Genomic DNA, 27,744 nt, shown 5'->3' with positions numbered 1-27,744 from the left:
ATATGTTTTCCATCACGTTGTTAAAAACATTTGATTTGTCCTCAGAAGAACCCTAAAGGGCCGTCAGTTTTCAGGGCCGTTTATCATCCGGACTCTGCTGGACTTCTCCTGCTTTATATTCATCTGGAAAGGTAGACTCGACTTCATTTCATATTTAGGGTCAATATAAGAGAAACTGTAAAACGTCATTCCTGAACGAGACAGGCTTTGAATAAAAGAATACGTTTCAAAAGTGCTGATTCTCTGTCTGTTACTTTAGATGAAAACAAGGAGCCCCTCCCCACGCCCCTCTGAGAGATATTTGGTTTAACCCTTAGATGCATAAGTGGGTCTTTTTTGACTTATTATGAGTAGACAGAGAAGAGATTAGTTTTGAAAAGGGACTGGAATACTGTGAGGGTCTCAGAATAGCGGAGATCTTGGGGGAGGGAATTCCAGATCCTGGGAGCTGCAACTGAAAAGACTCGGTCCCCAAAGCTGCCTAGTTTGGACTTGGGGGGACAGCAGACCGGCTGAGGTGGATCTGAGGGACCGCGGGGGTTGGTAGGGGGTGAGAAGACCAGTGAGATAGGGGGTGGGGGGGTCAGATGGTGGAGGGCTATAGGTGAGGGCCAGTATTTTGTAGTTGATGCGTTGGGAGACGGGAAGCCAAGGTCTTTGAGGACCGGTGTGATGTGGTGCCATGATCTGGTGTGTGTGAGGAGTCGGGAGGCTACGGGTTTTACAATTTGGAGTCTATCGAGGGACCGGGAGCGGATGCTGTAGAGAAGTGAGTTACAGTAAGGGGGGGGGGTTACCTTGGTTGCTGATTGGCTAATGGTTACACAAGCCAAAAGATCGTTATGACATCACAAAGTGGCCAAAATCTGATCAGCTCATTTTCAGACAGGTTTTTATATAAATGGATCAGGACAAAAAGAGAGAGAATCTTTGTTCCTGAAACTTTCGGAGTCTCTTTCCACAGAGGGGACACATGTTGATGTAGAAGAGACATGAAGAAGAGGGGACACATGTTGATATAGAAGAGACATGAAGAAGAGGGGACACATGTTGATATAGAAGAGACATGAAGAAGAGGGGACACATGTTGATATAGAAGAGACATGAAGAAGAGGGGACACATGTTGATATAGAAGAGACATGAAGAAGGGACACATGTTGATATAGAAGAGACATGAAGAATAGGGGACACATGTATGTTGATGTAGAAGAGACATGAAGAAGAGGGGACACATGTTGATGTAGAAGAGACATGAAGAAGAGGGGACACATGTTGATATAGAAGAGACATGAAGAAGAGGGGACACATGTTGATATAGAAGAGACATGAAGAAGAGGGGACACATGTTGATGTAGAAGAGACATGAAGAAGAGGGGACACATGTTGATGTAGAAGAGACATGAAGAAGAGGGGACACATGTTGATGTAGAAGAGACATGAAGAAGAGGGGACACATGTTGATGTAGAAGAGACATGAAGAAGAGGGGACACATGTTGATGTAGAAAGAGACATGAAGAAGAGGGGACACATGTTGATGTAGAAGAGACATGAAGAAGAGGGGACACATGTTGATGTAGAAGAGACATGAAGAAGAGGGGACACATGTTGATGTAGAAGAGACATGAAGAAGAGGGGACACATGTTGATGTAGAAGAGACATGAAGAAGAGGGGACACATGTTGATGTAGAAGAGACATGAAGAAGAGGGGACACATGTTGATGTAGAAGAGACATGAAGAAGAGGGGACACATGTTGATGTAGAAGAGACATGAAGAAGAGGGGACACATGTTGATGTAGAAGAGACATGAAGAAGAGGGGACACATGTTGATGTAGAAGAGACATGAAGAAGAGGGGACTTTTAAGTAATTCATCACTGGATTTAGACTAATTAAATGCATAAAGGCAACATTTAGCTAATAATTGGATAAATGAATTCAGAAGTTTAACACAATGGCATTGTTTGCTCTGTTTAGTCAGGTTAGTTGTGTGTAGTATGAAATGAAATATTGTGTGAAGGCTTTTCAGACAGGACCAATCATACATTAACAAAGCTACTCGTGTACGTGCGTGCAGAGAAGAGGTATACTGTCACTATTATTTGAATGAATAATCAACTGCTGATTTTAGTAGTCAGAAATCATTCCAATGTGTAACTCAAACCATGCCTTTCATGTGAAGCTTTTTCTTCTTTGATGAGTTGTCCAGGACTCAGGTTGAATAGATTCTGGATCTCAGTGGAAGAAAGTCCTGGTTAAATAAAAGTAAAAAAACAAACTCAAATGAAACACCCTTTTTACTCCATATGATTCAACTTTTGTTGTGTCAACAGCTGCAGGAAGTCATGATTTACTGTGGTAACAGCAGCATGCTATAATAAGTGTGTTATGACAAACAGAGCGGGTCGTTTGAGATGATGCAACAAAGCTTTCATGATATATTCCTATTTTCGGACCCTCCCTGTTGCTTTACATTCATTCAGACTTATTGCCTCTTAGGTCTGACCCTGCTGACCAAATGTATCACAATGTACAGTTTATCCTATAATTATATATAATATATAAATACTAGCATCTTTATATTAATGTTGAGCACCCTGAAGAAAAGACAGAAAGTGGTGATGACATCACTGAGTGTGTTGCTGCTGACAGACTGCCCCCTGCTGGGGAAAGCAGTGTAGTGTGTGTGTGTGTGTGTGTGTTTGTGTGTGTGTGTGTGTGTGTGTGTGTGTGTGTGTGTGTGTGTGTGTGTGTGTGTGTGTGTGTGTGTGTGTGCGTGCGTGTAGTCTCTTGGGTCTATAATGTATTCCTTTTGCTTTTTTTATTTTATTTTAAACTCTTAAATTAATATACATAAAATCTAAAAATAGAATTAAGATATTGACATGAACAAATAAGGTCAAGTAAAAAGGTGCAATACAAAGATTGAAGAACAAATATTGATATGAAAAATAGGAGGTTAATATTGACCCTTTAAGGTAAAAATGTCTTTGGAGACATTGGATTGTTTTTTGGAGTAATGTCAGAATATAATGACATGTTGTTCACATGCATCTCCTTTTACTCCTTTGAGCTACTCTATCAATCCGTGCTGCACAGAGGACATGCTGGGCTGTCCAGTGATGTCACTGGTTAGAAATGCATGCTGGGACGTTCCTCTTTCTTTCATCCAAAATGTCCTGCATACCAACAACAGCATTTTATAGGAGGGGGGGAATGTCAAATATTGTTAATCTATTGTTAGTTTTACCATGAGAATCATTATGTTCTTGTTTATTAACATGTGAGGAACTATATAATTAGTTATGAAAGCAATTCAATAATTAGAGTTTTGAAATAACAGCTCTTTTAAAAATGTCCATTCTAGTGGAGGTCAGGACCATCTTCATGGACTTAATGACTCAATATTGTTGCAGGAGATGGAACTGAAGCAGACATTTTCTGTACCAGATAGTTCACCTGTTGAGCTCTGAGCCTGTTTCTCAGGTCTCAGGCTCGAAAATGACATGCCCAGAACAAATGACTATAACTTCACTTCAAAAAGGGTTAAATTAATAATAATTGTTCTCAAAGTAATGATAAACCTGTGAGTTGGATGTAGAACAGTCAGAATCAATATAGAATTGTTTTATTTTAAAGTAAATTCAGATTGAACATAGTAAAAAACTGTAAATGATAGTGTCCGTCCAAAAGAAATACATTACTTATAGTGAAAACCACCCTTGAATGATGGGATTGTAGACTAAAAGCTTTAGGAATCCAAACTATAACATATAATAAGTACCCTGTGTCAAGATTGATGCAAAACAAGTGACATTTGACCTTTTCAGAGAGGTTTAGCAAAAAACAAACACTTCTGGGGTCATTTGGGTGGATTTGCCATATCTCTGGCCCCCCTTGCTCGATTTTGATGATTGACATCTCTTTTGAACCGTTAGAGCCAATAGAATCCTAAATCCATCTAAACGTTTCCATTGAGGAGTGAGAGTGATGCGCACGCAGTTTGCCCAAAACCAGAAGCTGGGTTGTATAGCTCTAATAGCTGCTAATATGAAATCTCAGTTTTTGACAAAAATGGAATGCTGGATTATCAGTAATCCTTTCAAAGTGACACAGAGACATTGGATTAACCTATGGATTAACCTTCAGCAGCGTTTTTATGGTTTTAATGCCATTTAACACAACTTTTGATCAGAAACAGCAAAGGAAAGACTATTTGCCGTTTTTGCTCCCGTAAAGCTACGTCTTGTGTTGTCTGGGTTTGCCTGAGCTGCGGAGAGTTTTGGTCAGAGTGACTGACAGACTGCAGTTTAAATAGCAGTGATGTCATCAGGTGGACCAATCAGGAAGCACCTGCTCTCTCACACACACACACACACACACACACACACACACACACACACACACACACACACACACACACACTAAGGTGAGCAGAGAGATCTCAGAGAAAGATAGGTTCTTCCTCACATTTTAAATGGACTGCATTGACAGAGGGCTTTTTTCTAGTCTTTTACAAATGTAACTGTAATTTGATGACATCGTTTTTATACAACTGTAAGGGAATACAGTTATTTTGTTGTATCACAATCAAGTAATCCCGTTAGATGTAATACGTCTCTCCCCTAGCCTGCCCATCTATCTCCTGTTCCAGATTCATTTACCAACTACAGCTAAAGTTTACCGGCTTCAATAGATTTATCCTCAGAACACCATTTATTCAACATACATCATCCCTTTATCCGTTTCAATATCTTTTATTTTAGCTACAAAAGGGTCAAATGTGAGCTCATGTTGGATCACAGGTCAAAGGTCGCTCCATCTCACCTCCGTCCAATCAGCAGATGTTCAGAGTGGTTCAGGAGATGATTTGAAGAGTTGATATCTTCATCAGATCAGCTGCTCCCAAATCTGCTTCCTGTTTTCTCCCCTAACTCGATTTCTGTAACGGGCTGGGAGCTGGTGGTGCTGCTATCAGATGTTATCAGCTGTTCAGCCGGCGGCCAACCAGCAGCTTCCTCTCCAGAACCCCTCAGAGAGATCAGAGCTGAAACATGAGAGCGCCATCCACTGCCACCAGAGGTGTTTCCTTACAGTTCAAGGATTCAACAAACCCACATGCTGGTTATGCTGTTTTACTGACTGATTGGTTGGGATGTAAATAAAACTGAACGTTTCCCCTCTGTCCCCACAAATCCTGCCATCACCTCGGACTCTTCAGACAGGAAACTGTGTTAGAGGACTTTAAGGATGCATTAAAGCAACCTTATGTCACTTTTCCCTTAAAAACCTTTCCTTTTGCATTTGGATGCTAGACGGACTTGTGAGAGGGAGAAAGGTTTCTGTCAGACAGCTCTTGTAATTCAACCTAACTTTGGGTTTTCCAACGTTCTGAATCTAATTGCAAATGCCTGTTGCCTTCACTTCTCTTTTCTTGCGCTTAGTCGCTCGAGAGGAGGATGTAGGAAAGGAATAAAGGATGTACAAAAGTCCTTCCATCACCTTCAACCCTTTAGAGCTGTGCATTCGTTGATCCACTGCTAAAGAATAAGAGGTGCTGTGCATTAAAGCAACAATATGTAACTCCTCCCCCTAAAATAACAATAATAATGTTTACATTTTGATGCTGGACGGACTTGTATTATGGAGAAAAGTCTGTCTGTCAGTACTTTTAATCTAAAGTTAGTAAAGGAATCAAGGATGTACAAACCGAGGAATGATAACAGACAATAGTGTGTATATTCATGACGTGTGGTTCATATGTGTTTTTAAGACACTAGAAAATCACTAGAAACATCTTTTCAATGTTTTAATGCCGTTTTATTTTGGTCAAGAAATGAATACAAAAAAGTGTATCTCGAGCCGGTTTCTCAAACTTACCAACCCTACCTTTAAAGGTGGGGTTGGTAAGTTTGAGAAACCGGCTTGAGATACACCTTTTGTTATATTCCATGGAATGCTCTTAACATCCCGATAGCAATGAATATCTTAAGTGCTTTGACAAAAAATCCATAAAAAAATGTCATCTGTGGAAGCCGTAATACTGTAAAAAGCACGACCAATCATTTTAGCCGGCCCGGCTAAAATAACTGGATGGCCTACCTGCCTGTCAGCCTTCCATCTGTGCACAAACTTATCTCGTGCCCTCATTGGTCATGTGCTCGTTCGTGTGTGTTGGAGGAGGGGCTCTGTAAGGAAGTGCAGATTTTCTCCGGTTGTGTATTTTCAAATTCTAGCGATCTCGCGCCGGTTTCTCAAACTTACCTACCCCACCTTTAAGCAAGGCACTGCACCGCTAACTCAAACCGGGCACTGAGACGTAGCAGCCCGTTTGTTTGAAAGCTCCCATTTGATTCATGCATGCACTCGTTCTGTAGATACTGACAGTGATAAGAGAATCTGCCCTGTGTGTCTGATTGACCCAGAGGCAGCAGAGAGGTTACTAGGCATTAAGGCAGACAGGAAACGTCATCCCAAATGGTGCTGAAACATGCATTGGTTCCAGAAACCCGCTACAACTAAAAGCAGCCCTCCTATTTAATGGTTTATTCAAATGATTGACACCACTTTGAAAACTAAAGTCAAACATCCATAATAATCCCATGTTACAGTGTGCATGCAAATGTGCTGCAAGTGTGCTTTCTACGAGTTAACGATGAAGCTGGCATTTTAACTGTAAGCAGAAAGGAAAAGTAAACATGTGTATGTTCTTTTCTGGGGATCCATGTCTGAAATGACATGTACTTTGTGGTTGTTATTAAAGTGCACAGCATGCGTGCGTTTCAGTGTGAAATCCTAATTTTGAATGGTCGTAGGATTTAATCGTGAAATGCATTTTACTGCCCAAGCACAACAGAAACAATTCAGATTTAACATGTTTTATTTTTCTCATTCGTCACACTTTCAATTCCATCGTATACAGGCAGTTGAACTCAGGCTGTAACCGCTGAGAAATGAGCCAGTGCCTGAACGTCACGCTGACACATGACAGAAGTGGATGTGGGGGCACTGCTCATGATTAAGCCCCCTGTGTCAAATTAAATAACTACATTTAAAAGAAATTAGGCGACAAAAATATTAAGACTTTTTCTAGAAATCGGGCAGGTGACGTGCTTTGGTGGTGATTTGGGCAGCAGTGCTTCTCTTTACACCGGATCTCTCAGTAAACGCATCCAGAAACAGAGCATCTCATCCTGTGTTAGCGCTACACAGGGCAGCGCTAATGCAAATACATTGGAATAAGGCCGCTGTACATTTAACCGTTTAGTTTGTAATCACCTTCCACCTCGAGACAGAGAGGGGCTCAGATAGAGAAGCATCAGGGTGGGTTTTATTCCATAAAGGGACAGGGAATGACAAACAGAGTAAGGCTAACAGCCACTGTAGAAATGTTTCAGAAGAGTGATGATGAGGAGGAAGAGGAGGCGGTGGAGGTCTGAAGGGATTGGCATTAAAACTAAGATGGTGTCAGCTGAAGAACAGGGCTGGACTTTGCTTTAGAGGCCCCCCTTCGCCCGCTCTGATTAGAGCTGCACAATCAATGGAAATGTTGTCAAATTTCTAATATGGACTCAAATATAAAGCCACAATCAATTGCGAGCAGTTTGGTATAATACGTTTGATCTCACTTAATAAAGCAGAGCCAGGTGTTTCCAAACTTCTTGGATCCACACGGATGCATCAGTAGTTATTTGATATTAAAAAGGGGAAGAAACAAACACAATCGTCTCCACGTCCCTGAAAATCTGACACATGGGGTCCAAAATGTAAACACCAATCTATCCACTTCCTCTCCTCTCCCCCCCAGGGGTGGGCGCTCAGTAGCGGTAGTGGTCCGGTTTGAAGGGCCCCTCGATGGGCAGACCCAGGTACTTGGCCTGTTTGTCTGTCAGCTTGGTCAGCTTCACCCCCAGTTTGTCCAGGTGGGCGGCGGCCACCTGCTCGTCCAGCTGCAGAGACAGAAAGGTCACATTAATCATGTGTATCCTTATAGTTCTGATGTGGTTACTGATGCAGTTTGTGTTCAGGTTCTTTGAGGATAGGGCAGCATGTGTTGTACTACCTTGCATGCTTTGCTTTGGAAACACTGTTTTCTATGGTCATGACAATAAAGCTTTGAGCCAGGTTTTGTTTTAGGCCAAAGGTGGAATGATATTGCCACCTAGTGGTGAACTATGCAGCTTACAGCCAGTTAAGAAACAGATGTTTGATTCCCTATCTGAAAAGGCTTCTCAATTTATTTGAGTTTTGATTATTTTGACTACTTTACTTTTTTAATATGTGGATATAACTTTATTTTTGATTTAACACACAAGCTTGTTTAAAAAAAGAAATCGGAGGAAATGTTTTTTTTTTATAGCAATTATAGTTTACTTGACAGCAATGCCGTCTTTGGCTTTTTACTTAGACTAAGATTATGAAAAGGGCAGTTAATGAAATTGCAGATTATGTCCGAAAACAGTTATGAAAAGCAAATGAGCATCACAAATTAAATACTGTGTGGTATTTCTGTTTGATAAAGTACAATGACGCACTCAATCAGGGTCAATAGGGTTTGGAGCTTTTGAAATTCAAAGTCAAAACAGGGGAAGCCTAACTTTAGTGAACACATGCATGATCTCAAGTTTCCAGCCTCCAATTAGTTTTTGCTATGAGAAAATCTAAACGTGTGCGTCACCCCACATTGAGAACATTTGGAGTAAGACTCACTTGAAAGCAGTGGACTTTCTACAGAGCTTCTCTAAATATTTACAAACCTGAATTTGTCCTGCAGGTTTACAGAGGATGAGATCAGACATAACAAATGTAATGGTCAATAACATTTGAACTTTAATGACTCAAACACGGCAGTCTTAACGGATTTGGAAGTGATCTGTTTGTGCATCTGCGAATACAAAAGTCTGTGTTGGCTCAACCCGATCCCTCAAGCTCTACACGTGCAGGTCAAATGATCTTCTTCAACAGCAGCTCCCTCTTTCCGTAATTCCTGTTTTTTGTCCATTTTAATTCATCACATCTGAAATTGACTACTCTCGTTTGTTCACTGGTTTTCAGGCTTATTCACCTTTTGTCAGATCACTGACCTGAGAACGTCCTCAAAACAAATAGATTTGAAGACATCTAGATCCCTCTTTCTTTAACAGACAGATTGTTTTCATTTTATCCTGAAAACACTTAGTTCTGTTCTCGTGTTAAACCTTTAGCCTCAAACTACATTTGTATTAGAGCTGCTCGATTATTGCAAAAATCATAATCTCGATTATTTGGGTCAATAATTGATATCACGATTATCCATTTACTTTGAAAACATCCATTTATTGAATTTTTTTTTTTGAAAAGTAAAACAGTTGATTACCCTGAACTTTAAGTATAATTCAACTGAAAAAACAATACAAAATTAAATTAAAAAATAATAGTTTTATTTCGATGTTTTCATAATCGTTGCAAGCCAAAATCGTAATTGCGATTAAAATACGATGAATTGAGCAGCCCTACTTGGGTATGACCAATCTGAACACTCAGTGATCCTCTGTCATTTTAAGCTCATTTTGTTTAGTTTTATTAAGTTTGACTCATTTTTCAAACAATCGAAACTTAAATACAATTGTTGTCAAATTCACTATCACCTTTTATTTTTAAATAGTTTTAATACGCTCTTTTGCAGAACAGTAAAAACAAATGTTTTCTCTTTAGCAAAAAGTATGCTAGCATGGCACCAAAGACCGTTTGTAAACAACTTGTATACCTGTAGTTATCCCCATGTATCCCAAGCTGCAGTACATCAAGAGCAGCTGTATCTCCCACCCTTTGTCCTAGTGATGTCTCATCAAATACACAGCATTATCAACATGTGGACACTGACCTTCTTGGGCAGGAAGTGGACTCCGATGGGGTATTTGTCCGTGTTCTTCCACAGCTCGATCTGAGCCAGAACCTGCAGGGGGGGGGGGGGGGGGAATCAGACTCTTTCACAAACTGTTTCATAAAGCAGATTAAGTGACATTATGTCAAGGCTGTACATTTAAATTGCGTTTGTTGGAGACTTCGAAGTATGCCTTTCACATGCTTACATGATCGACCCATCCTATGGATATAACTAAAGATCATTTTCTTTGACCAAGTCTTTGCTTGTTGCATTAGCATGCGTGTTCATTTGCACATGAACGTGAAAAACATTCCCATAACCATTGTGAGACTTGGGCATTACACATTTCTGTAAACAGCTCCTATTCATTGTTTTGGCAGTGTGCTTATTTTTTTTATTTATTCACACTCTAATTCCGTTGAATATTCTTACCATTCAATAAAAGGGTGTACATGCATTAAAATCATTACATTAGTGATATAAAGTGACAAAACTATTGTTTATCCCTCCAGTCGTTATGGTGACCGGCGTACTTCCATTATTTCTCTGTGGCCTCAGTACCTGGTTGGTGAAGGAGTTGCTCATGACGAAGGACGGGTGTCCCATGGCGCAGCCCAGGTTCACCAGGCGGCCCTCGGCCAGGAGGATGATGTGACGGCCACTCTTCATCCGGTAGCGATCCACCTGAGGAGGAGGAGGAGACACAGATAGATGTTACTGAAAGATACAGAAGAGAGCAGGCGCTAAACTCTGAAGCCTTTAATATTGAGATGTTCCTACCTGAGGCTTGATGTTGATCTTCTCTGCAGCGTTCTTGTTGAGCCAGCTTATGTCGATCTCACAGTCAAAGTGTCCGATGTTGCACACAATGGCGTCGTCCTTCATGTTCTCAAAGTGACTGAAGGGCAACACAAAATAATTACCACTCGGCTTGTTAAACTGCAGTGAGCGTCATTAGACACTAATATCTAGGATATTTTAATCATTTGGAGTTTTACTAGAAACGTACTGTCCCACGATGATGTCCTCGCAGCCGGTGGTGGTGACGAAGATGTTTCCTTCCTTTGAAGCTTCATCCATGGTGGTCACCTCATAACCTAGAGAGCAACAGAAGGAGAGAGATCAGTCAGTAAATACCCCACTGGTGAAGGTCTTAAAACTGCATCTGCTAACAAGTGGCTACATGAGACTGCTAAAACATCATCAAGCCAAACATTAGCCGCCTTTAGGTTAGCGGCGATGAGGGGAAGTCTGCGGCCATGAGCTTTTCAGGAGATTGCATTTATGCTTGAAAAAAATAAAAATTGGCATGTCATACAAAACATATAGGTGTGTTTGCCAAACAAGTTATTTTCTGCAGTGATGCAAAGGAAAAATGTATTGGCTTTTTGTCCAGTAACCACCACTTCATTGTATCTCAGAAGAAATATTGTTTTTAATTTGTTTTGAAGAAAAGAAACATGTCTTTATTTTGAAATAACGATTCAATTCACGCAAGTTTGACTTTTTTTCTTATTAAATGACTTGTGCAGTTTACAGATGTTCGATACGATCTTAACAGATGTGAAACTTGAGGCAAGATTTTAATCTCATCGCCCTCAAAATCCAGACAACTTTCTGTGTTTCTGAGGCTGTAGCAAGCTCAAGTTTATAAAAAGAAAATCGGGGGGGGGAATCGGGGGGGCTTAAAGATTCTTCAGAAGTGGTCAAACATTTTTTCAAAACCAAACACAGCAAGATTTTGTTATGGTGTTCCTCACCAGTGTCTTATTGTGGGTTTATATTCCATGGAATGCTCTTCACATCCCGATAGCAATGAATACATTAAATGCTTTGATAATAAATACATACAAATATTTCATCTGTGGAAGCCGTGGCGCTGTAAAAAGCTAGTCCAGTTATCTGCCTCGGCCCGCGGCAGATAACTGGATGGCCTACCTGCCTGTCAGCCTTCCATCTCGTGCACAAACTTATCTCGTGCCCTCATTGGTCATGTGCGCGTGTGTGTTGGAGGAGGGGCTCTGTAAGGAAGTCTGAAGGAAGGGGCAGATTTTTTTCGGTTGTGTATTTTCAAATTCTAGCGCACTCGAGCTGGTTTCTCCATTCTACCTTACCTTTAATTAATTACGTTTCAGTTTCAAGTTAAGACAAGCAATGGGATTAAAAAGAGAAGAGCTTCATCTTAAATTAATGACCAGGTTTGTAGCTTTCACCTCTGACAAATACTATTGACTTCTTTTCCAACACTAAACACAAGAAAACGGGGTTTATTGCTAGGAGTAAACCCTTAAAAAGGTAACGAATGCCCTGCAATATTTAAGTATTTTCCTTTTTATGACTTAAGTATATTAGCCGCTTTCACACCAAGTACTTTGCCGTACTTAGTTCCCAGCACTTAGTTCTACTGAAGCCCTCCTCATCACTCCACTGCTCCCATGTTTTCTTTTGTGTTGCCATAAGTTATTCTCTCTCCATTGGTGCGTGGGGCTAATGCTAATAATGCTAATGCCAGCAAATACAATGGCGGCTTCACAAAACTTTTCAGAGTTTTACGGGGCGTGGTTTGCAATCAGAAATTGGAACTTTTTTTCTCCCCAGGAAAGTACCACCTCTCTAGCAGGCACTAAAAAGGGGGGGAAAGTTCTCATGAACTAAGTTCTTTTTGGTGTGAACGCAAAACCCCAGGAACTATCGGAACTAAAAGGGAAAAGTACTCCGGTGTGAAAGCGCCTATTGAGTTGTTGGAGGAGCTTTGGCCTTGAGATTTTAATTGCCAATAACTTCCATTATGCAGGGGTTGTGCATATGACAATAAATCCTTTAAAATCAGACTACTTTGAACTTATATTTGCGTCCTCTCTCCATGATGTTGTTTAGGGAATCATCCTCTACCTTCCATGGCGGCCTGCAGGGCGTTGATGGGGTCAACCTCTGTGACGATGACGCGGGCTCCGAAGCCGCGCAGAGCCTGGACGCAGCCTTTGCCCACGTCCCCGTACCCAGCCACCACCGCCACCTTACCGGCAATCATCACATCCGTGGCTCTCTTGATGCCGTCGATGAGACTCTCCCTGCAGCCGTACAGGTTGTCAAACTTACTCTGCAGGGAGGGACACACACAAATATATATTATATATTTTTCAACCGGATGTCAACTTTAATTGCAGATAGATATACCAGTTCACATTGAGGGCCTGGTGTCAGAATCGGATTTTGTAACGATATCCCCTCATTCAAAGTCACTAAAGCTGAATAATTATACAATAATACTTTGTCTGATCGATTCATTACAAATATGCCTCAAACAAATGTGAAGCATTAAGACAGATCATTCTATCTGGGAGCATTTTATGTATTTATGGAATATGAGAATAATTCCTTAGCATTGAAAAAGATATTTTTTTGAACTCAATTCACTTATTTATAAATTATAGTTATGAATTTGTATTAATTTTATAATCCATTTAGTATTGCTGTTTTTTTACTTTCAAATGTGGAAAATGAATAAAGACCAATTATTAAAAAAGAACAGTAGTTGTCAAGATATGAGAAGTTTGATTGAATAAAAGACTGCAAACGCTCTCAGAACCTCAACAAACGTGCTTAAAATGTAGTATTTTATACATATTAACTTAAAGCTACACAAACAAGAATTATAAGCTATTTTGCCCATCTTCTATTCGCACTATAGATACAGCTGAAGAGGATAAAAAGGTGGAGGCTGCGTACCTTTGTGACGGAGTCGTTGACGTTGATTGCGGGCATTTTCAGCTCGCCATTTTTCATCATCTTGTACAGGTTGTGTACACCTGTAGTGGTCTCCTCTGAGACACCACGGATACCTAAAACACAGGGTCCCAGGGTTAATGAGAAATATCATTATAGATATACTTCTCCTGATGAACAAGTGAAGAAATCCCCCTGATGGTGAGGACAGCGAGGTTACTAGAATCACTTTTAGAATTCAGAAAGCCTGACTGCACTCGTGTTTCTAAAGTACCGGGGGGCTAGAAGAGAATAGCTAGTTAATGCTATCTGTGAGCAAGTGTGCAGCAAGTGTCCTTGTGGCAAAATAACACAGCTAAAGGCTAATGTTAAAAAAGGTTGCATTGAGATGCATTCAAGTTATATTCTGAATAATGTATTATTTGGTGAATGAAAATGATTAAGTTCTGTAGAATATCATGTCATAGAAACTATGAATACTGTCTCTGTTACACATCGATTGGTATGGTGGTCTGACATCGGTATTTTTGCTTTCAACAGTTGTGCTGGTTTTAAAAAAACAGGCTTGCATATTAACAAGCATGTGAATACAAATGAACAGAACGTGTCAAGGTGTTGGTGAGAACCACTCGGAGCTCTTAAGAGTGAGTCTCAGTGCAGACTACTACCGTCTGTCTGCCTCCCTGGGACACAGCTGAACACATCACGTTTATTATCACCTTTACATGCATCAGTGTGCTGGAGAATATCTTGGAGCTTTGTTTTATTTGTTACGTTTTTTTAAATTACAAGATACAAAACTAACAAACTATGGTAAAGTGTACAAATGTAAGGTTTATATATAAAAATACTAGCTGTGAATGAAAGTTCAAGATAGTGTAAGATGAATGAACTCTGGCAACTAATCAGCTTGTGTCAGACCACTGCCGCCATCTAGTGTCCAAAACTCTACATTTCATGAATATGGTACAGAGTGGGAACTCTCCTCCAGCCTCTGAATGCCTTTCACACGGCAGCAGACATTTATGAACAGAAATGCAGCCAAAAACAATAACTACCAGACTGAGATGACTGGTGGTGAAACACAGGGTTCCTAAAGTCATGGTAGATTCAAAACCTTGAGACTTTTTAATGCAACCCATTATGAAATTAACAACCAATTTTGCGCCAAATTTTCCCACCGCTTAGATCCACGTGATGTTAATGCTTGAGGCATAAGATAGATATTACCCATTTTTGGAGATTTTAAATTGCAACTTAAAAAATATTAATTAAAATCCTATTTCCCATGTCTTTACCTTTGGAATACTTAAGATGAATATGTATAAAAGTAAATCAAAGTGACATTTTAGATTACCACAATTAAAGTGGCAACAAAGTAGAGGAATAACAGAGAGAGTGTATTGTCATCAACTTCTTATTTCTATACCCTCCTTAGACTAGGGAACAAGGGGTAAACAAACATCATTATTATAACGGTGTAAACCCACCTGCGAGCAGTTTGGGGTATTTGGTGTGGACCATGTTGGTGAGGTCTCCTCCGTCGTCCAGGATCATGTTGAGGGGCTGACCGTCCTTGAAGTACAGCGTCTGCTCGATGCACCAAACATACTCCTCATCCGTCTCTCCTTTCCACGCGTACACTGCAGACACAGGGATAGATTCACTCATCTCTTTCTGCAGAGCCAGGTGATAATGCCCATCCTGAGGCAGGGGATCTGGATCTGTGGTGAGAACCACTCCGAGCTCTCAGAGTGAGTCTCAGTGCAGACTACCACCGTCTGTCTGCCTCCCTGTGACACAGTTGAACACATCGGCTGGGCTGCAACGCCTCAAGGGGCCATACATCACACATAATAAATATCCTTTTTAATGTCATCTGAAATTATTTTCCTGTAGCTAGATTCATTTACTGGTATATTGACATAAATTGGTAATAGCTAATTATTTGAGACTCCATTATTAAGGGTGAGAACTGTTTCTTTTCACACCAAAACACACAAAGCCTTCACATCAACAGTGGAGGCACTTATAAAGATTATTTTGTCTCAACAGGCAAATATGAACAATGCAGTTTTTTTAATCTTTCCAATAAACGTATGACTGCATCCACAATGAGCTGGCTTTGGTTTCTTAAAGCTCCCATGTCATGCTTTTCCAGTTATTACCCGTCCCCTTGTGTGTTATGAAGGTTTTTATGCATGTAAACGGTCTGCAGAGTCAAAAACCCTCAAAGTACACCCTGTAGGGAGTAAAACTCTAACACAGAAAATACCTCCCCAAAACGCCTCGTTGGAGATTTCTCATTTACTTCCTGGGTATCGCTTCGTAGGGACACCCAGTAGCCACGCCCAGAGCTATGGCCGCACCCTCTGCCAGCCTTTCACGAAACAAAGCTTCCCAAACCTTTCAGCGATTCATGCCGGATATGTACAGCGTAGGGCACTGAAGAACGATGCTGTTCCTACTTTGTTTGAACCAGCGGGAGATTCGGGTACACAACCTGTAAGTATTCATTGTTGTTTGTGTATTTGTGATGTTTAAAACAAACAAGGTATCTACCACGACTGTTTAAATGGGTAAACGTTTTTCGGGCTGCTAAGTTGGGATCGCGGAGAAATGCTCTCCGTGGACCCATTTTCACAGCGTTATAAACCTTTTTCTTACTCAATATCAAGCCACACTTATTGTTTTTATTTCGGCTGCGAGTGTTTGTGTGTACTCAGGATGAGTTTCCCTTGTTCTCGCTGTATCGCGGACACGGAAGCCTGTCCCCTCCTCGCAGCAACGAGCAGCTGCACGTCGCGTGACCAATCAGAGCACACTGGGCTCACAGGGAGGGGGGGGAGGTGCTCCAACAAGCCGTTTAGGACAGAGTGAATACACATACTATACAGAGATGCTGTATGAGAAACCAATGTGAGTTTGGAAAATTGCACAATATAAATCTATTTAAGTATACCTCAACAATGGAATTATGATCAGTAGAAATGGCCATGACATGGGACCTTTAACCTGTTACGCACCGCCGCCCCGGTACCGGGCGGATAAACGCGTCATTTGCAGGAAACAACGTCTAAGGAATCTTAATATTGAATAAACTATGAATGTTTTATATCCATGTAACGGGAAGAAACTCAGCTAACTGATCTTTTTAAAAAATGTTTAAAAAAAAAAAACCCACAATGCTAACACTCAGCCTCTGAATTAGCCACGAGCGAAAAAATGTAACCTATCTCTGCACCTAAACTCACTCATAACTCCCTCATTACTTATCCTAGATGCACAGCCAACCCATCGATTAGCATCAGCTGGAGACACAGAATCTGGGGGTGCCCACCTCAACACTCAGTGATAAACATTTGCGACGCTATAAACGAAAGCGTACATCATAACATGTGGAGCTAGGTAGCTAGAAACGCTAACATGGCTTACCTTGGTCAAAACTGGTCTTCAATGGCATTAAAACGATAAATAAAACGATGCTGCAGTTAATCCATAGGTTCATCCAATGTGTCTGTGCCCTCTTTGAAATGATTTCTGATAATCCATAAGCAATAAAACTGCTTTTTTGTTTCCAAATGTCAGAGCGAGAGATCGGTCCACTCTGCTGCAAAATTACATGCGCGAAGCACCCACCTCTTCACAACGTGTGTGTGGGGGACTCCCCCTTCAATTCTATTGGCTCTAACGGTCAGAAAGAGGTGTCAACCATCTAAATCGACCAAGGGGGGCCAGAGATATGGAAAAAAAACATTTTCACCCAAATCACCTCAGAGGTGGGGTGGTTTTGGCTAAATCTCTCTAAAAAGGTCAAATGTCACTTGTTTTGCATCAATCTTGATACAGGGTACTTATTATATGTTGTACTTTGGATTCCTAAAGCTTTTAGTCTACTAACCCATCATCCAAGGGTAGTTTTCACTATCTGTAAAAAATAATTTTTGGACGGACACTATAATTTACAGTTTTTTACTATGTAAAATTTTCTTTAAAATAAAAAATATCTATATTGATTCTGACACCTCTACATCTAACTCACAGATGTAACCTTGCTTTGATAAAAGAAATTATTCATATAACCCTTTTAGAAGTGAAGTTGTAGTCATTTGTTTTGGGCGTGTCATTTTCGAGCCTGAAACATGAAAAACAGGCTAGGTGCTTAACAGGTTAAAACCCTGGGAGTTTTTCGGTTACGTTAATCTTCTTTATTGTCTTTTCTTGGCTGTTACATCAGCTAAGTCAGACATCCACAGGAAGTGTGCATACAGTGCATGAAAGGGAAGGGCATCACCAGCGCTCACTGGGAACAATTGAAAATACTTGCTGGCGTTTGAAAAAAAAAGAAGCTCTTAATGGACAGTGAGCCTCGGCTGGTTTAATCTCTCTTTTGTCCCCTCCTGCTGTGTTTTTATAAAGCCAAAGTGCACTTCTTTCCATTTAAATATACAACAACTACAGGGTATATGCAGGAATCCTGAAGTCAAATGTAATACCTTTTAAGACCTTTTTTTAAGACCCTTTCCAAACATTTTAAGACCACTTCGAGTTCTAACCGGTTACATTGGCGACACTTTACCTCACATTGACTATATACAGTATTGATTGTCCTCCCTCCTTATCTTCCAACCATTTGGACGCAAACTTGCATTTCCCCATAACGATGTTGTTTAACAACCGGCGTAAACGGACCTTCGCGCGCTATCAAGCAGTGAGCGTGCGATGTCCTGTTCAGATGACGTCAAATCCAACGGGATGCCATAAATAAACTAAAACAACATAATGACAGTCATTTTGTGACTTATAAAGGCAACCTGTTAATCAGGCAAGCAGTTATTTCTGTACGGGTGCACTGAGAAGTATCAAACACATCCATAATGAAGTCGTCTTTGCATGACATCTGTATTGTGTGATTTGATTTATTGATAATTAATGACTTTAATGCCACATAGCTCCAAAATGCAGGATCACTTTCATCGTTTTCAAAAGTGTTCCTAGTTAACACTAGAGCAGCAGGCTGGCATTTTAGTGTGGAGAGAAAGGAAGCATTTACTCTATTAGCCAGTACTAGTGATGCTCCGATCGCCAATTTTGGGGCCGATCGCCGGAATCAGTATCGACCGATAGCCGATCCGATCGAGTGGGCGGGGCCTATGGGGATCTTCCATTTAAAGTGATGTTTAAAACTCAGTTAATGGGGCTCATTCACTGGCGTTTCCACAAACAACCAACATAATTACTACATTCAAATTAAGTACATTATTCAAGTTTACATTAACTTGGGACAATAACACGGGAGAAATGAGCGGAAGCGCTCTTTTCCTCTCTCCCTCTCCTGACAGCCCGTCAGTATCTCCTGCAGCTCACTGATCCAGTAATGAGTGGCCCGACAGTGAAGAATAAATATATTTATAACTAGTTTAGCTTGTTCCAGAGGTAGATAAAATAGTGTGTGTTAGATCTAACTCTTGTGTTTCGCTCACCGGTCCGTCACAGCGGGTGGAGCTGCAGGATTTCTGCTTCACACACACGTTGCATATCGCTATTTTATTGTCTTTTTCGGACACCTTAAAATACTGCCAGACTGGTGAAGCCATTTTGGCGAGCTTGTTTTGCCGCGCACAGAGAAAAGTGTCATGTATTTTACGTCATGCGATCGGCTCTTGCGATCGGCATTTATAGAGAGCACCGATCGATCGGCAGAGAGTGAATATCGGCCGATATCGACCGGCGGCCGATCGGAGCATCCCTAACCAGTATGGTTTGGATGTTTGCTCAAGGCACTTAAACTGTCAAATTTCGATGAGTGACTAATATTTTGAATCCCTTTTTAAAGCCTATTAAGAAATCATTTTAGTACACCCGTTTTATTTAACCGGTTTAATTCGTTTATTTACACGATTACGCCTGCTGAAGTCCTTCATTCTTTTTAAGCACTTTGTACATGCATCTATGGAAAGTGATTTTTTTTGCAGAGTGAGCTAGAAAGTCATAATCAGGTAATTTTATAATTCAAATTGAGTATCCACAGAGGGTGTGTGTGTTACCTGGAACACCGGTCTTGGCGATGGCAGCAGCGGCGTGATCCTGAGTGGAGAAGATGTTACAGCTGGACCACTGAACCTGAGTAGGCAGAAGAGAAGAGGAAAGTGAGTCATCTCAACAAATAAAATGTATTGGATTACTGCTATAGTTGTTACTTGTATTTATGTCTCCAAATTCCAGTAGTCTTATAATGAAAGGGTTTTTGAGGCAGTGAACTTCACCTTGAAAACAATGTAAGGTCTCTACAATGTCATTCTGTTTAGGGCTGTAACTAATACTCTTATATGGTATGAGCTTTTAAAATATGTTCCTATGATTATTGGAAAGGACTAGCTCTACTGTGCGTACCATAGATAAGCAACTGTATGATAACTGTCAAATTTAAATCTGTATTATTTGTATACATATGACACTGGGATTACTGATAGTTTGGGGATTTAGTAGTGCTTTGAAATAGTGGTCTTGTTTCATAGTCGTTTGTTTGGTGTTTTACATGCCTGTATTTAAAAAAAAAAGTTTGAAAAAACGCTAAAGTAGGTTTAATGCGTTTTTTACAGGTCCACAGGTATCTAATGAGACTGAAACACTATAAAAAATGTTATATCCGTGACAACATCTTTAGGCAGCAGTTGTTATCAAATATGAATCTAAAAATAAATACAATTTGGACCATTGTTGTCCCTTTTTGGACCGCTAGCAGATTGTTACATTTTAAGAACCATAACCTTATGCAAACATCGAAAACACAAATCTTAAGCATTTAAAAAAAAAGAAAAAAGACATTATTTTGTCTTTTGTATTCTAAAAGGTCAAAGACCAGATTTGTGTGTATTGTGGAAGCTCAATTTGTAAGCTGCATATTTAGTTAGAGTATCATGAGCAGAGAGAAGTGTAACTTATTGAGGGGAAGAGCTGAGAGTGGGTTATTGATTCTCCGTTGGTTCGCGGGTGCTGGTTCCTGCAGGATGAAACCAGTCCTGCTCTGACAAAACAAACACATGATAACAGAAGAGCGGCCTGGGGCAGTCAGTCTGGAACCCTCTCTTCCCCTGTCTGAGTGAGCGAGTTTGTTCAGATAAATGGGTGGGTAAGATGACCTCTTAGAAATCACTGCTGTGGTGCCCTTTTCAAGTCAGAAGACGACAGAGGTTATACTGAGCAGCTAATGCTATGAACCAGATGCATTTTCTGAAAACTAGAAACTGCCTTTCTGCATTTTGACTTGCATCATTGCGTAACTTGCACCATCTATTTTTCTTTTAATGTCTCAGGTATATACCCTGAGACTTTCCATGTTTTCTTGCAAATTTGGCCATATATACACTTTGATGCCACAACAGCTTATTTATTCACAAGTGTCATCACTGTGCGACCAAAACTCAGGCCAGCGAAGGCAAACCCAGACAACGTAGCTTTACGGAGCCAAAACGGCAAATAAGTCTTATCTTTGCTGTTTTTCTGATCAAAAGTTGTGTTCAATGGCATTAAAACGATAGAAACGCTGCTGAAAGTTAATCCAATGTGTCTGTGTCACTTTGATATTACTGATAATCCATAATTCCATTTTTGTCAAAAACTGAGATTTCATATTAGCTGCTATGCGAGCTACAACCCAGCTTCCGGTTTTGGGCGCGCTGGCATGCATTCACCAATGGGTAATGTTTAGATGGATTTTAGGAACTTCCCCTCGATTCTATTGGCTCCAACTGTTAAAAAGAGGTGTCAATCAAAATCGACCGAGGGGGGCCAGAGATAGGTCAAATCCACCCAAATGCTGAACCTCGAAAAAGGTCACATGTCACTTGTTTTGCATCAATCTTGATACAGGGTACTTATGTTATAGTTTGGATTCCTAAAGCTTTTAGTCTACTATCCCATCATTCAAGGGTGGTTTTCACTATAAGTAATGTTTTTCTTTAGACAAACTATAATTTACATTTTTTTACTAGGTTCAATCTGAATTTACTTTAAAATAAAAAACATCTATATTGATTCTGACTCTTCTACATTCAACTCACAGGTTTATCATTGCTTTGAGAAAAAAGATTATTAATGTACCCCTTTTAGAAGGGAAGATATAGTGATTTGTTCGAGCCTGAGACCTGAAAAACTGGCTCAACTGGTTAAACTGGTACATTTTTTTAAGTATTGTCTTCGCACAGGTATTGTGATAAATGTATTTATGATGCCCACCCTATCATATATGAAACAAACGCCTGATAAAGACTAACTGAGACAAACGGATCTTGAAGTGAGTGTTTTATTCCTTGAAAAACCGGGCTTGAAAGTGTTCAACCACAAGTTCTGACAGTAAAGAAAAAGTATGATGGGCCTTTGAAGAAGTAAAAAAAAAGGAAAAGATTGCTTTTTTTCTAAAAATAGAAATGCTTATTCTCTGAACTGTAAGTTAATGGCTCTCAAATCTTTAGAAATAGAGTTTGATCAATATTCAAACAAGTTCATGTTTTTTGAGGTGGGGGTAAGTTCTCATCTATTCAAAGATATTATAAGAAAGTAAAATAAATGTGCATGCATTTGTTTGGAAATATAAAACATAATAACTTTTCCATTTAAAGCCGCAACTGTTTCCAATAAACTATTGCAAGCAAGTTGAGTCTAGTTTATATTATATTTTCTGAGAGTCTTGAATGATGAGTAGATTCTCTCTGGAAGAATAAATCTGAATAATTAGATGGTAAATGTCACCTCAGCTCCGATGGCGGTGAGGGTCTCGATGAGCACGGCGGTCTGCAGGGTCATGTGGAGGCAGCCAGCGATGCGGGCGCCCTTCAGCGGCTTGGACTGACCGTACATCTCCTTCATCTTCATCAGACCGGGCATCTCGTTCTCTGCGATGTCGATAGCCTTACGCCCCCAGTCGGCCAGGCTGATGTCAGCTGAGACGGGAAAAAAGGATGTCAAAACACAAGATACCAATATACCTAGGCATGTCGCGACAATCAATAAATTGACTTATCGTACGATAAATAAAAATGGACTCGATAACTTTACTGAGCTCGATAAATTGCCGTTTACATAAGGATGTGACCAGCATTTTAGCCAGGAGCGCTGTGGCTGCCGGCCACGCGCGCTGTGAGGGGCGGGGCTGACACACAGCCAGGTCAGGACACTCCGTGTGCACGTGCAGCAGCCAAATTAATAATATAGCGACAAGCGGGAGACAACGTGTGACTAACTCGCGGGGAATTCAAATTGAATTGGTTACAAAACCTAACTACACATCTCGATTCGCCGGTGCGGCAGTATTTTGGATTCAAGCCAAATCAAAGAGGCAAACCTACGGAATATATATATATATATATATATATATATATATATATATATATATATGCTCCAGAGGATTTAAAAAAATATACAATGTATATATATAAATATGGAGCAGAGAGAGGAGCTGTGGATTATTGTTATTGATTAATGCGTTTCTTAGGGTCAAAAACACTAAACTCACAACTTAAAATGAAAGCATTTGGTTATTTAATAAAAGAGCACATGTTCAATGTGAAAAGTGACAGTAGATGAGTTGCAATTTGGTGCTATATATATATATATATATATATATATATATATATATATATATATATATAGTAGGGGAAACACTGCCTATGAAACATCTAAAGGGTTTTTTGATCAATATCAAATGTTTTATTTTCAAATCAATAACATAATATATATGTTTGCAAAGGACACTCAACATGTCGATATTTGCTGCAGACTTGGATCAAAAAGATTTTAAGAGACACAGCATGGAACAGATTCATCTCATGTCCTTCTGCATTTCTTAAATCTCTTCCTGAAAACTAATCACGATTTGGAATATTGCTCTTCTACAAATAATGAAGTCTTGACAAAACCCAATACATTAAATCACATTCATGTAAAACATTTCAGCTTATTTTTTTTCCGATGCATGTTAAAAAAAAAGATGTCATTTTTTAACGAGAGAGAATATAATCGTTTCCCTGCTAACCAAGTTGCTGCTGTCCTGGGAAAATCCACACGGCCCCAGCTGTGTGGAATCTCATTTCAGACAGCTGCTACTGCACATGTGCAGTTTTGTGTTTTCCAAGAGCTGTAGTAGAAATTATTGTTTTTAGCTTTCTTTAAGTGTAATCCTAATTAAATGTAACTTTACACACATTTTATCCTAAAGTAATGTTACCTTTGAGATTACTTTGATGTTAAAGTGAAATGTATTTATTCTTTGAGAAAACATGTGTTTTAGTGATTCAGATGAGGTGTGTTGTTACTGCAGGAGGTTGAAGACAAACAAATTCCAAAGGGGCTTTTACAATATTAGTGTATAGCTTCAGGGGACAGGATGAAGGTCCTGGAGTACAACCCACCCTCCTCCTCCTCAACCGCAGCCTGTGCAAAATCCTTATACAAATACAGTCTATGGTCCAAACTGAGTCTGGGGTAACTGCACCAAACCGGCACTGGCCTGAATGACCGGCCAGAGACAGGATTAGTAACCCAAGTTCACCCCCAGGTCAAGTGGAGTGACTAAACTAAACTTTAGCTACCATCATCAGGTGTGAATCATTGGGTGGTTCTGTGAAGCAATAAGAGCCGAGTAGGGCAACAATATTGGCAGGAATGTTGGTTCAAAGCCCATCCTAAGCCATGTATAAACAGAAAAGTATTAGCATTTAAAGTGCAAGTATCCTGGCACATGTGCCTTAATAACTGAACTTTTCTGTGTGCCCAGAGTTCAAATAAAGTCAGTTATTTGAAAAGAAAAAGCCAGCATTTTATAAATGTTAAATAGTCTTTCTTTTTTAACTAATCAATTAAAGTATTATCGTATAAAAAGTGCATAAATTGCTGAAAATAAATCTTATTACCAACTATTACTGCTATAATGAAATAGCACACTCCAGCAATGAGTGCCCTCCACCCCCTCCTTAATCCTCAGAAAAGTACAAAATGTACATTTCGATGGCCATGGGACAATGCTTGGTCTACAGACAAAATGTTTGAATTAAAAAGAGATATTGCATCAATTGACCACTCAGGACTTGACTAACAGTCACTGAGGAACTGGTTGACTCTTGACTGAATTTAGTCAATAGAGAATGTTTAGACTTTGCCCCAAGCTTATCTGTGAACAGGACATTGTGCAACTGCATCTGCTTCTAACCAGCTGCTTCAAGCCAACAAGTGTCACGTTTGACACTCACAGAGTGCTGTTACAACTGCTGGAGATTTTAATGTATAATAACTAACATTATCTCCCATTGTACATACATTACCAGGTTTTCCCAAATGTAATATTAAAAAGTCTATGGCGCATTATTTCCCTATGCACTGTTACCTTGAATTTTTTTATTTTATTTAGCCTTTATTTATACAGGTGTAAAATCTCATTGAGACACAAGGTCTCATTTCCAAGAGAGACCTGATTTGATTTGATTTCTTTCTTTGTTTTTTCTCATCGCATACAGTGCTTCTCCATTTCTGGAGCCAAATGAACATACTGGCAAATCAAAGAAGATTGTTCTAACTCATCAAATAAAGAACGGCAACTAAACACTTTTTGAATAACAAAGACTTAAAAAAGAAAGAAAATTGTAAGTAATAAAATATAAGAAAAAAAAACGATGTTCAAAAGTGACATAAATCGAAACAATATTTATTTTTAAACCATTTAGCTCGTAAAGCGGCTACACATTAGCACCACGTGTAGTCCCAGCTTTACTACGGTATGTAAGGTGCATACAGTGCAGATCAGTCTCTGCCTGCTGCTGTCACTCATGCACAAACTGGCGGCGGGTTGCAATGCTTCATGGGAAGTGAGGTTTGCAAACACAGCCATGGCATTACGGAGATACCCAAATAAACTACAATATCCAGAGACTGGACGTCGTTTCTGTTCACAGAGAAAAGCATGCTCGGCGGTAGTACGACGGTCTCATTTCTATTCATTCTCAGATTTAAACTAACTGTGAATACTGAGAGTATAGAAAATGGAAAAGAAGATGCTAGAATCTAATCGACGAATAACAGAATTATGATAAACACGCTAAAAGAAAACATCATTTAACACATGCCATCAGGTTATGGTTAGCAATAACAAAGGCAGGAAATAACTACAACCTAAGCCATGCAATAAGAATAAAACCGTTTTAAACCTCTAATTGTTTTTCGTCTAACGATTAGGTTTTTGGCTCAACCGGCTGCTAGACATGCACGGAACCACAAACTTCACAACAAGCTAGCTAGCTAACCGTACGTGTTACCAAACGAAACATATGATTAGTAGGTTTAAATAAAGTCAATAAAACTGACACTTACCAACTTTGTAGTTAAGTTTGTCAGACATGGTTGTTTTCTGGTGTGTTGTTTTGGGTAGGTTTAGTGCAGCCTAGCCGACGAACAGAGTCAGAGAGGGAGGGAACGACACATGACCGCTCTCTTTTTATGTCGAGGGAGGCCACATTCAAACCGGCTAACGCGAGGGGACGGCTCGAACCCGGGTCTATTCTTGATTCCTATTGGCTGTCGAAGCTCCCGCCCCGCGTGTCAGATTTGTTATTGGATGACGGTGTATGTAGGAAAGACAGCCAATCATATCTCGAGTTGTAGTGTGGGCGTGACTGCTGGAATCGGGTACAACTTGTGTCTGTCTTTTATTTGAAACAGATTAGGCAAACGTTACATTAGGCAAACATTAGGCAAGTAAAACTAATCCTCACTCTAGGCCTCGTTTTTTTTACAAATTTCAAGAAAGAAATATTTTCATGAAGATTTAAACATTTAGCAATATTTTCGTGTATGCTTTGATGTATTAGTATTTATAAAGATATTAATGAGGAATGCATCAATGCATGGTATTATAGTAAAGATGCAACATTAAAAACATACACTGTTTTGTACTCCTATGTACTAATAATAGCCTCAACTCTAACCTGGCCTTTGCTCCACACTGGACCCTGTCTCAGTTTCACTGAGGGTCCTCACACTCATTCTTTCACAACAACATTTAATATTCACTCTTAATACTTACACTAAAATCAACTGATGTGGGTTTTCGGAAGCAGTGCACAGGATTATTTCCATCATTATCAGTGGTTTTACACACTAAAAACCCTTCACTAAATGCAGAGGAAAGTATTTGTTAGATTTATTTTGAGCAGCGGTCGAATGTAAGAACATTTACTCAAGTATGGTACTTAAGTACAAATATGAGGTACTTGTACATGACTTCTACTTCCACTCCACTATGTTTTAAAAGCCAATATTCAGTTTTTTACTGCACTTCATTTATCTGACAGCTTTACAGATTCAGATTATTAGCTAATAAAATACATCTACTAATACATTTGTACTTCTGCTTAAAAGTAAGAGTTGGAGTACTTTTACTTGTAACTGAGTATTTCTACAATTTACTTTTGCTACCTAAGTAAAACAATACACCTCTGAATTTTTTTTAATTAAATACTGTCATTTAGACACTATATTTAATGTGAAATTCACAAAACGGTTGAAATGCAATGCGTACAGATTTCTAACTGAACAGTTTTATTTGTTTATCTTAGGGCTGGACAATATTATATCCATATGGTTAAAGAGACTAAAGAGATATTCATTTAGGGGTATTTGATTAGATACATAGATACATTTTATTTTCTCCATATTGCACAGCCCTACTTTGTATGAACTTAATGTTAAATACATACAAGTCAACACATCACTTTTTCTTGACTCTGAAGAGGAACTAGTAATTTTGACATTTTCTTGAGTAAACATTTGAACTCACACATTTACTAAGCTAATATTTGTATACCTTTTCCCAACACACATAAGCATACACAAATATGCACAGTACAAGAAGAAGCAGAGCTGCATTTAAACCATGAAGAAGAATAAATATCACCAGTAGAGTAGCAGTAATTAAACAAATTAAAAGGAATCTGTGAATGATTTCAGATTCATTTCAGTTTATCATTCTCTTAACCTTTTTCTCCTTCTGCTTTCCCTTACATTTGTTGATTGTCATTTTATAATGTTTAACTGTACAGTATTTTATTTTATTATGTTTGCATTATAATAACATTATGTCTTAAAAAAAATAAAGGAATAGTGT

The 27,744-nt window shown here is 39.5% G+C and overlaps 1 protein-coding gene and 1 non-coding gene across 2 annotated transcripts; both read right to left on the bottom strand.

Moving 5' to 3' along the window:
• Positions 1–6,863: 6,863 nt before the first annotated feature.
• Positions 6,864–26,145, bottom strand: ahcy (adenosylhomocysteinase). Its single transcript, XM_034144561.1, has 11 exons — positions 25,953–26,145; positions 22,344–22,534; positions 19,640–19,715; positions 15,083–15,235; positions 13,596–13,708; positions 12,759–12,966; positions 10,876–10,963; positions 10,647–10,764; positions 10,428–10,550; positions 9,864–9,935; positions 6,864–7,950 (listed from the first exon to the last, which is right to left on the bottom strand). Exons 1-11 carry the CDS (start codon positions 25,978–25,980, stop codon positions 7,819–7,821), a joined length of 1,302 nt encoding a protein of 433 aa, XP_034000452.1. The 5' UTR covers positions 25,981–26,145; the 3' UTR covers positions 6,864–7,818.
• On the bottom strand, positions 15,314–15,436 carry LOC117494116. Its single transcript, XR_004557052.1, has one exon. It is a non-coding gene; the product is annotated as a small nucleolar RNA SNORA17 (small nucleolar RNA).
• Positions 26,146–27,744: the final 1,599 nt, after the last annotated feature.

Source organism: Trematomus bernacchii, unplaced genomic scaffold (assembly GCF_902827165.1).
Source record: "Trematomus bernacchii unplaced genomic scaffold, fTreBer1.1, whole genome shotgun sequence".
Classification (NCBI taxonomy): domain Eukaryota; kingdom Metazoa; phylum Chordata; class Actinopteri; order Perciformes; family Nototheniidae; genus Trematomus; species Trematomus bernacchii.
The sequence above is the reverse complement of the archived record's forward strand: the minus strand, read 5'-3'. Positions and strand labels throughout refer to the sequence as shown.